Raw genomic sequence first — 12,805 nt, 5'->3', positions numbered from 1 at the left:
TCCAACAAAAACTGTTTCACGTTACATCAGCAGAACTGTGTGGCAGAAGGAAATCCTTTGGACCACCTGGTAGTCTGGATGGAATGTTTGGGTTCCGTAAAGCTTAGCAACCCTAATGAAGTTACATAATAATATAGGACAGCCCAACACAGACCTGAGTCTGCCAGCACACGCAGAGCATTAATATTATTACTTTTATGCATTTCATGTCAACTATCAACTATTATTACTGTTATGCATTTCTTGTAAACTATTCATGACCTCATTTTAATTAAATGACTACATGAAATATTTGTCCTTTTAGTTCATAGCTCTCATGTGAGTACAGTTATCTACTTGTAGGTAATAGTATAACCAATAATACACTTGATGTCTTGAAAGTGATGTTGAACATTATGAAACATAGGTGGCACTGTCTGGTGACTGGTTTTTATATTTTGTATAGTATTTTGCAATAAAATACAAATATTATTACTAATTATTTCAAGTAAACAGGTAAATGTACTCGCATGAGAGATCTTGTTACCCTGTATATTGCACAATGGAGATGTGATGACAAAGTGATGGCTGATTCATTGTGATGATAGCAGTACAACACCAGGAAATCGCTGATATCTTTCCATCAGAGATTTAAAACTGTTTATTCATTTGGTTGTTTGGTTTAATGTTTACCATGTGTCATTTCTATCATTTGGCAGACTGAACCAAAGATTATTTTGGCATGCTCCAGGACGAGGCCATGTAGTTATGAGGGTGTTGAGTAGATTCTGTCAACAACTACAACCACTTTAATCAGCTTTAACAAGTAAATCAAATGGCACCGTTGCTCCTCCATCTCTTTCATCTGTCTCATTCTCTCTCTTTGTCTCTCTTTCTTTGTGTTTTTCTCTCAATCTCTCTTCCAATCTGTCTCTTCAAAAATTCTTTCATCTCTCGGTCAAGCTATAAATCTACAGTCCTCACTATAACCTGTGAAGAGTTGTGTGCCTGTGTTAGAACAGCTGCCTCACACATGCAGGTAGTAAAGCAAAACACTTAAATCCTTGATGTTTTATAAAAGATAAATGTTTCAGTCCTAGAAACAAAACCTACAGGCATCTTGTCTCATCTGACTACTCACCTGCAGGCAGACACTCAAATTGGTGAAGCATTCTGCAGCCAGACGTTCAGGAGGTTGGCATTTAATCACAATGCCATCCAAGTCTCCAACTCTGATAAATCTAATGTAAGAAAAAGTCATCCAAGCTAGTTATTGCTTCTGGGCTGATTCAGTGTAGGTCCGTGTTTATAATGAGAAGTGTGCTGTAGGTTTTTCTCTCTCTCTCTTATACCTACACAGTGTTTATGTTCTACCTATTTCTTTTTCCATGTGTCACGCAGAGTCGCAATAAGGTGTTGTTATGGTGACTGGGCCGCTATGAGAGGTCGTTGCTAACCTTGCTGCCAGCCCAGAGCAGCTTCTTTTGTGTGCTGTGGTCATTTTTCACCTCCCATTTCTCAGTGAGCTTTGTGGCTGTGAAATAGTAGTCTAATATTAGGTAACCTTCAAATGTCAAGGGACAAACACACATAGTTACACGTAAAACTGTTTTTTTATAAAAGCCATTATTTAGTCTATCTAAATTTCCTGAGGTGCTTCTGGTAAAAGTACTTGCTGAAGATGTTAACAGCAAGTCGAGTTATCAATGTTTTGTCTTTGTGCTTGGTCTGTACACTGTTTCAGTTATGGAAACTGTTTCTCTTTGATACTTTCCACATAAATCCTGTTTCTATTTTTTATTTTGTTTACAAGGATTGTTTTTTGTGAATCATGTTAGATATATAGGTCAATTATCATCCAGCAAAAATAACATTGTAATTTCAACTGTTTCCAAAAATTAAGATCACAAAATAATCATTTTTAAAATTTCATCTATTGAATAAATTTTTTATTTAATAAGTAATTATTTATTGTTTTTAATTAACAATTATCATGCTTTAATAATATTTATTTAAATTAAATATGAATTATATTTACATTTACATTTATTCATTTAGCTGACGCTTTTATCCAAAGCGACTTACAATTGCTATATATGTCAGAGGTCGCACGCCTCTGGAGCAACTAGGGGTTAAGTGTCTTGCTCAGGGACACATTGGTGTCTCACAGTGGATTCGAACCCGGGTCTCTCACACCAAAGGCATGTGTCTTATCCACTGCGCCATCACCACCCCATTTACATATTTATTCGATAATTTATGGGAAATATACATTTATGAACAACAAAAAAGTTCATTTAACATTTAGTTTTAGGTTTGTGATTATTTCCTAAGTATTAATAATATAACTGAGGCCTTATTTCGTGCCCTGTTTGTGGAGAATGTCCTTTATAATCTGTAACACTGTCTATACAGAGCCAGACACAGATTACTTTACTATGTCTGCCAGGTCTTTTATTGAGGGTGAGATATATTACCTGTTAAGTTAGTCTGCGTAAATATGGGACAAACACAAACTTCTTTGTTGCTGAATGTGATAAGATCAGACAGCCAGTACGGACGATACAGTTAAACAGGCCTAGAGCTATGGCAAAGACGTAGGAAAGCAGTGAAAAAGAGAGACAAGATGTAAGAAAAAGAGATGGAGACCGTCCTAGACATGAGACTGAGCCAGCAGCAGCTTGTATTTTATGATTTTTATCTCAGTTGTCCTATTTTCTGAAGACAGTAAAGTTAACGGGATTGAAGAGCAGTATAAGGAGATGATTTGGTGTCGACTTCTCTGAGGATCAACTAATTAAACCACTAGCCAAAACAAAGGGGTGATATGTTACTGTAAAATTAAATTCGGAGCATAGAGGTAACATTGGAGGTTTGCATCCACAGTATATTCAGATCAAATTACTACACACTGCACAAATAAATGCTAGCAAAGGGTAATAGCAATTTTAGGGTGCCAAGTGATGCTGTGATTGTATTGAGTTCACCTTTGCATCCAAATCACTTTATAGGCTATACTATGTAATATTTTATAGTCTAAAATAATGCTACATTTATACTAAAGTTGTGTAATTTTTATAGACCAAAACTAAACATCAATAAATACACAAACCCCAAATTTAGAAACTGTTCAGTTTGATTGTTAAACAGTTAACAGTAGATGACATCTTATAACCTATTATATAAGACATTGTACTAAAGGTAATCCCACTGAGCATGTCATGGCAGACAAAAAAAATGCATTGTCATGATTAGGACACGGTGTAATAGTATTGCAGCATGTTTTGTAAAATGTTCTCTGTTCTTGCTAAACAGTCCTATAATCTGGCAATCTGCAAAATAGGTATATTTATATGTATATGAAAGATATATATGCAGCCAATTTTGAGATATACAAGTCTTGATCCTATTCTACTTTAAGTCAGAAAAGTGACCATTTTGGCTTGTTCATTGTCTTTTGTTGGGTTTTAGATATATTTAGTCAGAGAACATAAGCCGTCGTGCAGGCAGGTCAGTTAAGTTGCTGTTGTGGTAACCTTCACCTAATTCTTGACCTTAATCTTGAGTATGTATTTGAAAGCAACATTGTTCTAAACTGGCAAAGAGCAGTATATGATTTCATGAACTGGGACTGTGTTTTAAACCATATTACATGTTACTTCCTATTTACCTGAAGGGGCATTTACACTGAGACTGACATGTCCATAGAATAGCAACACCTGAACAATTGGGTGGCTTTGAATTCTTAGTAAAGATTGTGTTGTTTTTGCGGGTGCTGTAGGGCTTTGTTGGGTTTGAATCACTAGGAGAGGACAGGTGTGTAGATGTACTGTATTTCTCACCTAGATGTGACACTGCTCTTCCTGTCTGAACGGAGAGCCTGGTGTTCTTCGATAATGTTGTGTATGAGCGGTGATGGTGGCAGGCGATTTCGGCCTGGGTATGGTGCTATTGATGACCCCATATTTCCATTCATCTCCCACTGCTTCACAGGGGAACCAGTGCCATTCTTCTTCTTGCGAGGCAGGGTACCATGGATGGAGACTCCCTGGTAGGCGCTGACCGGCATCTCGGCCATGGCAGGCCGTGAGCTCAGCAGATCCATAGAAGATGCGAGTGGACACTGGCGCCCAACGTGCATGTTCCTGGGCAGACTAGAAAACCTCCCTTCTGCCATCATCCTCAGCTCTGTAAAATGGTAAAAAAAAGACAACATTACATGGAGTCTACAAAAAAAAAAGCACATTATTTGATATACAGTAAAAACATAATATTATGAAATATTATTATTACAGTTTAAAAGAAATGTTTCTATTTTAATATTTTTTTTTAATATAATTTATTCCTGTAATGGCAATGCAGAATTTTCAGCAGCATCAGTCAGTGTCACATTATCCTTCAGAAATCATTCTCCTATGCTGATTTAGTGTTCAAGAGACATTGTTTTCTCAATGTTGGAAACCGTGATACATTTTTCAAGATTCTTTGATGAATAGAATAATGTAATAGTCTTAACAGACACTTTTGATCAATTAATTGTGTCCTTGCAAAAACAAAGATCAATAAAAAAAAAACACCTTTTGAATAAATTTGTATGTATGGTGTTTTTTTTGCTTATAATACTGCCAGTAGTCTGTGAGTGTTTATATCTATTATTAACAACACAGATATGGCAAAATGCTTCTGGGTGTTATTTGTTCTGACATTCTTTCAGGTGATATCAACAGCTAGTGTTTATACGAAACCTCCTGCCATGTGTGCCCTGCAGCACAGGTAAGTTGGAAGGCATCACTGTTTGATAGACCTGTCTCCTGGCAGCAACAGAGTGCAAACAATAAACAGACATTGCTCTCAAAGAGAGGGAACTCCGTTCAGTCTGACCACAAGAGGTGGCGATAAGGATCTTCCCTTGTTGTTTCCAAACACATGTTTACTTCAGCATTCCACAGCCGCACGGAGACCACTAATTGGTGCAGTGAAAGTGGAGACTGATTTTATGGAATTATGGATGAGCTAGATTTGAAGGCATCACTCTTTCTGTTGAGTTTTCAAAGGAATAGTTAAAAAAAAGTAAACATTCCATCATTCATGTCATTCAAATCCAGTATGCTAATATTCAACCTTTGTTTTTTTTGTTTTTTTAAAGTAAAAGTACAGCTGGTGTCCATAAGACTGTGACTTTCGTATGTTTATTGAGGGGCTTCAAATCAAGAGAAAACTGTGGGTGTGTGAGTTCAATGACCCAGCCACTGGATGTGTGTGTGTATGTGTTGACCCCATTAAGGAGCGCTGTTAGGGTTATTCGAAGCACACATGCGCGCAGCAGAGCTGGTGTTGCTGTCACCCTCTTTTGTCTCTTTTGTGATGAGTGAAACTCAATCTTGGACCCTGACAGCGCTTCTGTTTAAGGTCTGGCATGATCTCATTCCCTTCATAGAGGAGGGGGGGGGGGATAATGCTCTACCTCTGCTACATGTAGCTGTGCGTTAAGTTCTGGGCTAGCAGCTCGTAATGTTTGTGTTTTCTCATAATTTGCAGTGCAGCAGTGCATCACAGGTCCCGAGCTTCAAATGTGACTGAAATTTGGCTTTGGTAGTAAATAAAACACCTTGATTAATTTAAATAAAATAAGATGCCCAATATAATTATAGACTGCCCCTGTTTATTTATCCGATGTAATCAATGCAAGTGAATCAAATTGTTAGGAACTAAATATGGCACTATTCCTGACATTAAGAGTAACAAAATCACCCATTGTAATGTTTTCATTATAATATTAACGGACTATATAGGATTCTGTGAGTTAGAACTGCACCCATCATAATCAACAAGACACAGGCTGAATAAGATTTATTCTGCAGTGTAGACAGCTTAGTTGATTATAGCGATATAGTAATAATAGGATATAGTTATAATAGGAGTGTTATAATATTGTTACGTACTGTAGCTTTTTTATAATTTATTTAAAATGTACTGATGTATAAAATGACAATAAATTATTTCAGAAAATGAATTATTTTGAATATGTGTAGCCTATATAAAAACTATAGCATAGATTCCACAAAGAAAATAAATATTTTAATGTTAATGTTAAATTTGAAATTAATAATTGTCATAAAAACAAAAGAAAACAACTATGATTTTGTCATAATCGTGCAGCACTACTGTGACGCAATGACCTGTGTTTGTTGCAAATAAGCAATATTTTTTGTAACAGAAGAATATTTTTTTTTCCAAAGAGTTAATTTTGGTCCCTTGCACAAGCATCTGTGGAGAGCGGAAAGACATGGAAACTCCCTGGTAAAGCCCTGCTGGGATGTTTGAACCTGCAAACTAACCACAGTCACCTCCACCCCACAGATCCACTCATCCATGAACACCAACGTCCTGAATCAGCTTATCATGTGACTGTGCTCATTTAATGTTGTTCTTCAGTTTAATTTTAGATTTAACAAATCCTAAGATAACAGTTGGGCTGGGTGTATAGCTTAGAATCTTTTGTTCTTAAAGGATAAGGACATATATGCATTTAATCAGCCTACGCCTGTCATACACCTATAAATCCCTTTTTTATTTGTGTTTATGTAATTCTTTACACATTCTGGGTGTTCTGGTTTATAATAACTAGATCCACACAGAGGGTTTTTAATGGTTTGATCAGGGCACTTTGCAGTGTTATGAAATCCTGCTAGGAATACCTCAGCTGTGTATTTATGCACCCGGAGCACCTGTGCGCTGTCCCGGGGCCCTGAAACATGAGACTCCATTCACTGGTGCTGTTTTCATGTGGTGTGTAATGGCTAGGAGACATTAAAATCCACAGATCAGTGTTACTGAGTTATCATACGGGCTAGTCAGGAGTTCCCTGTTGGTTTCAGATTAATTTGTCTCACATGTCTCAGAGTCTGAGGGATAGTCATGCTCATCTGAGAAGGCAGATCTGCACTTCCTGTGTCAGGGGAAGTGAGGGGTCTGTGTCATAATACTCATATACACCAGTGACCTTTCTAAAAATAAAACTAGGAACATCGTCAAAAAAGCTATATGCTCATATCTGATTTTAAAGGGGGTAGACCCTCCAGGTCCCAGAAGGAGGCAATTTCAAGAAGTATGATCATAAATCTTTCCTTTAATGTACATATTTCATATATTACTGTGATTTTAAAGGTATAGGTCACTGAAAAATGGCAATTTTTTTTCAGCATTTACTCTCATGTCTTTTAAAATCCATCTTACAAATGTTTATTGTAAAGGAAACATGATAAACAAAGTCATACAGATTTAGAATGACATGAGAGTGAGTAAATGATGAGCATTTTTATTTTTTGGCCAAATTACTCTCTCAAACTTTTTCCTCTCTTAAGGAATTAGGCCGTACTGAGGTAACAAGGCAATCAAATCATATTAATGTGCATTTAAACAGCCAAATAAATTTATTTCAGTGTAATTGGCTCTGGCCATTTTTTTCTTGTGAAGAGATGTTTCAGCATTAGCCACGAGTCTTTAAATTAAATCAGTGCTTTTTACTTATACTGTCTAGGATGGCTGAACTTGAGTCAGGTACAGTCAGTGGTCGAATTGTAAAAAAAATTCAGGGGAGATTGTGTGGTCAGGTGGGGGACCCTGTGGCCAATTTTACACAACGATTACAAAATTTGTCTCATTTTTAAAACTTTTAATGAAAAATTAGCCTCGAACTACTATCTATAAGATTTTTTTTCCTTCTGGGACCTGAAATGGAGGAATTTAGGTCATTTTGCTGAATGTGTTTTTGTGCTGGCACCTTGGCTGGTTTAGGTCCGTCATGGATAAATAATGATGACAATAAAACTGCCAGTAGGTGGCAGCAAGTCCCTGTTTTAATAAATGATTTATTGAATCATTCAAATCAAACGATTCGTTCAAAACGGCTGATTCAATTAGAAGACCATGGCTGTATCCGAAATCGCCCCTATACCCTCATTCACTATTCCCTACATTAGTCCACTCATAAAGTTCACTTGAAGGAGTGAATGAAAACGAGTGAGTGAATTCGGACACCGAGTGCACCGGAAGGACTGCCGCTTTTGCATAGTTTGCTTGCTGTTTAATAATCATTTGATACGGGCAGCTCCAGTGGTAAGATTGAAGGATTTATCTTGATTTATCGGGAATTCATTCGGCGCGCAACTCTCACAGTGCATTCTGGGGATTTTCAAAAAAAAAGTCGTGACGTATTGTCAAGTATGGTGACCCATACTCGAAATTGGTGCTCTGCCTTTAACCCATCCAAGTGCACACACACAGCAGTGAGTAGTGAACAAATCCACACACACACACACACACACACACCGTGAACACACACCCGGAGCAGTGGGCAGCCATGCTGCGGCGCCCGGGGAGCAGTTGGGGGTTCGGTGCCTTGCTCAAGGGCACCTCAGTCGTGGTATTGAGGGTGGAGAGAGCGCTGGACGTTCCCTCCCCCCACCTACAATTCCTGCCGGCCGGGGGCTCGAACCCGCAACCTTTCGATTACGAGTCCGACTCTCTAACCATTAGGCCACGACTTCTAGCCGTTGAGTGTACATCGGTTGTACACTCGTTTTTGTGGTGCATTGTGGGATTGAATGAGTGCACTCGAGAACATCCACTATGGTTTCGAACACCAATTAAAATGGCTCTCCCCTCAAATAGTGCACTATTTGAGGGTATAGGGGGCGATTTCGGATACAGCCCATCTGAATAGACAGTTGAATCACTGGCTCAGTCGATTCGTTCAAAAAAAGATTCATTTAAGGAACAAAACACCCTGTTGCACTGTTGTATAAAACTAATAGCACATTTGTTTGTGCAATGAATAATAATAAAAAATAAAAAATAAACTCATACATGGGTGTTTTTTGTTTCATTGCCGGAATTATAAGGACATTCTAATTATATTCTAATAGGCTTCATCGCGCAGTGAATGCTTGTAGACTCTGAATATGTGTTTTTTTTTTTTTTTTTTTCCCAAAGCTGAATAATGTCAGCTCTCTCCAATTGTCTCTCAGTCCCTCACAGTCATAGGCTACATTATGTCAAGGGGATGTCTTTAAATGCTACTCAATGAAAAATCATACCTTCTGTTGTGTGTTGTCTTTTTTTTTTTTTTTTTTTTTTTAAAGAACTTCAAAAGTTGCGCTTGAAGCATTTTGCGTGAAAAATTACTAAAACTTGCTTTAGCTTGTGCGCAGCTTGTTACAGTACCGAGTTCTGATTGGCTAATCGCCATTATTTAGTTTGTGAATTATCATAAGTAGGCTAGAGAATTTTAAAAATTTATTTGCATGATAAGTTTTACATAATACATTAAATTAATAATCCAAAGGGGATGGTGGCTTTACAGAGGGGATGCTTTTTATCGTTTTTTTCGACCAGGGGGATGTCATCCGCCCTCAATTCAAGCCCTGGGTACAGTCACAGACAAAGATGAGAAAATCTCCAGTCTTACTGATATCATCAGTGCATTTTTTACTTTATACTTTTAAATAATTAAGAACCACTGAATGCCTTTTTTTACTTTATTTCAACTACTTTTGCCTAGATTTTAATTGACACAGTCTCCATAGTATAACCTAAGTACATGTTTTTCTCTGTACAAAATTATATATGGTTATAGTTTAAACGATATAGCCGAACAAGCACTGTCTAATATTGTTTAATATATTAATAGCAGCAACACGTAACATGGACACTATAATGTAAAATGTCCCTGTTATTTGTAACTCTTACATAAACTACTCTGTGTAATAGGAATCTGAAACATACAAGTGATTTCCCTGCTCTCAGCCCAGGTCAAAAGGCCACTGTAGGCTAACATGGTGTCTTAGAGCTCTGCATGGTGTAATTTTCAACATTTCAGCATGCAGTGAGGCAGAGAGACAGCTGTCAGCTCTGCAGAAATGCAGAAACGAGTCCCCTGCGGCTCTAGATTACATATGCTAAACAATTAAACCATTAACTTTCTCTTCCTCCCCAGAGGTCATGAATATGCAAAATGCTCATTAAACGGTTCTTAATTAATGCTTTGCTCTTCTATTTTCTCTTTAGACTCCCTATTGATTATCCAGTTCTCTCTCAAGTGCTTGTTTTATTCTAGACTGACAAGCCATCATATGACCTCACTCCAAAGTGTCAATCACAGTAGGCCGTTCTCTGTCTCTCTCTCTCAATACTGCAAAGCACAGCTGGTTGCTGACTGACATCATCCTCTATTTCAAACACACTTATTTGCCTCGGGCTAATACAATGTCATGTTCAAGAATGTTAAAGTGTCTTTGTTCTCCAGAAAAACCATTATCTTATTCTTTTTTTCAACTGGCTTGTACACACTATAAGTGAAGTGACATACTGCCAAGTATGGGAAGACGTGGAAGTCCTAATGGTTAGAGAGTCGGACTCGTAATCCAAAGGTTGCGGGTTCGAGTCTCGGGCCGGCAGGGATTGTAGGTGGGGGGAGTGAATGTCCAGCGCTCTCTCCACCCTCAATACCACAACTGATACCACAACACACACACACCGTGAACATACACCCGGAGCAGTGGGCAGCCATTTATGCTGCTCCCCGGGCACCGCAGCATAAATGGCTGCCCACTGCTCCGGGTGTATGTTCACGGTGTGTGTGTGTTCACTGCTGTGTGAGTGCACGTTGGATGGGTTAAATGCAGAGCACGAATTCCGAGTATGGGTCTCCATACTTGGCAGTATGTCACTTCACTATAAGGATAATTGCCCAAAAATATTCTGTCATCATTTATTCACCTTCATGTTGTTCCAAACCTATATGACTTACTTACTCTTGTGGAACACAAAAAAAAAAGTTTATAAGAAGGACTGAGCTGCTCAGAGGCATTCATGCACTGAAAAAGCATGATAGAAGAATTCCATGTAACTCATCATAAGTCTTCTGAATTCATACAGTAGCTTTTATGTGACAAACAGACTAGTTGTTAGTCACTGAAAATCTAGCAAATGTTGAATTAACGGCTGTAGTCACCATTCACTGCCATTATATGGAAAAGAGCAGCTTGGAAATGCTATATATGACTCCCATTTGTGCACCACAGAAAACAAAAGGCATAAGCATGAGTAAATGATGACAGAATTTTCAATTGTGAGTGAACTATACCTTCAACATTTTTTTGAGAAATGTTTTAGTTGTCTTTCACCCCTGTTGAATTTTTGCCAATAATCCATTGCTTGCTCATTTCAAGTTGTTTTAAAAGGATTATCCTGAGGCAATTATGCAAAAGTATTAAAGAGGTGTAGATGTAGGAATTGTACTGGGAACAATAACAATCACAGTCAAGGTCACACTGATTTTGTCATACTCAAAATGTGCATGCAGTACAAACAGTTTTCAAAGAACTCTGACTCTCAGAGAAAAAGGTTAAACACATGGAGGAGAATTCTTTGCGCATTTCAAAACAACAAGACGACTATTCTCATTCTGGCCCTTTCATCGTCCAGCCATCCCCCACAGGAGTTGGTGGGAATCTCGTGAATAATGCAGTTCTGCTTTAATTAATTCAAACCTGCTTTTGGAACACAAAGACTCGAGTGAGAGGAGAGCAAGTGTAGGGTTTAAAGAGCTCTTAACACAGCCATGCATCAACCATGATGGCATGAAAGAGTGGAGAACACATTCTGAAGTTCTAATACAACCAACCATTGAATTGTAGAACCACAGTGCATACATAAGTTAAAAGAACGGTGCAGGTTAAGTACTATGGAAGCATATGTCTAGCTAAATTCAATTTGAAATGTAATATGCAAAATGGCAATCCAATATGTAAAATGGCAATGTATTTCTGTAATTGAATTTACATTTTCCCATTCCATATGTGTAACATTTAGTGCAAAATGAAAATTCAATTATATCATTTAATTTTTAAAATATACTTTAAAATACATTTTATGCAATGCTGATTTATTAACAATGTTGGAAACCAGTCATACTTTTTTCAGGATTCTTTGATGAATAAGAAGTTAAATAAGAACAGCATTTATTTAAAATATTACTTTTGTAACAATATGCACTACCATTCAAGCTTGCGGTCAGTATTTTTTTTTTTCAAGAAATGAGTTTTTATTCAGCAAGGATTTGTTAAATTGATAGAAACAGTGATAGTAAAGCTCGATATTGTTAGAAAACATCTCTAATTTGAATAAATTATGTTCTTTTCAACAGTTTTTGCTTGGACATGTTAAACATATCTAATCAATTTAATACATTTTAATTTTTCAACTTATAAAGCTTTAAAAATGTTTTTAATTTGCATATTAAAACTAGTGTAGAAAATGGCAAATTTAAATGATATAATTGAATTTTCATTTTCATTTTGCACTAAATGTTGCACATATGGAATGGGAAAATGTAAATTTAAATACAGAAATACATTGCCATTTTACATATTACATTTCAAAAATTGAATTTAGCTACACATATGCTTCCATAAAGTACAAGTTAAGATGTTTGACACCATGTAGATTACTACAGAAAGTTATGTTTTGTAAAGATGTGAAGCTGTCTGAATTGTCCTTTTAGTGGTGGGATTATTATTGGGAGATTAATGTCTGGCTATTCTGACGTAATTCCTGTGGTCATGTCCTAGTTCACGTCCCTTTCTGGTATCCCTGCATGGATCATGTGAAAGTTACCAGGTGTAGCGGGCGGCTTTAAATTGTCATGACAGAAATTGAAAAATTGGATTATAACTTTGCACAGACAAGGTAAGTACAGCATTTTATCACATCTCTCATGGTAATATGTAAGCCGTGTGGCTGTATGGAGTGGCTTAAGAAGCAG

The 12,805-nt window shown here is 37.2% G+C and overlaps 1 protein-coding gene across 3 annotated transcripts in view; it reads right to left on the bottom strand.

Moving 5' to 3' along the window:
• LOC306849315 (breast cancer anti-estrogen resistance protein 3 homolog) overlaps nt 1-12,805 on the bottom strand; it is a 67,142-nt gene that overhangs the window by 28,592 nt on the left and 25,745 nt on the right. For all 3 annotated transcript variants that reach the window (XM_079384251.1, XM_079384250.1, XM_079384252.1), the window contains one exon: nt 3,822-4,167. In XM_079384251.1, the coding sequence (XP_079240377.1) occupies nt 3,822-4,167 (346 nt within the window). The remainder of the gene's footprint in view (nt 1-3,821; nt 4,168-12,805) is intronic.

Source organism: Barbus barbus, assembly GCF_936440315.1.
Source record: "Barbus barbus genome assembly, chromosome: 29".
Classification (NCBI taxonomy): Eukaryota; Metazoa; Chordata; class Actinopteri; order Cypriniformes; family Cyprinidae; genus Barbus; species Barbus barbus.
This window is presented reverse-complemented; position numbering and strand designations above follow the sequence as displayed.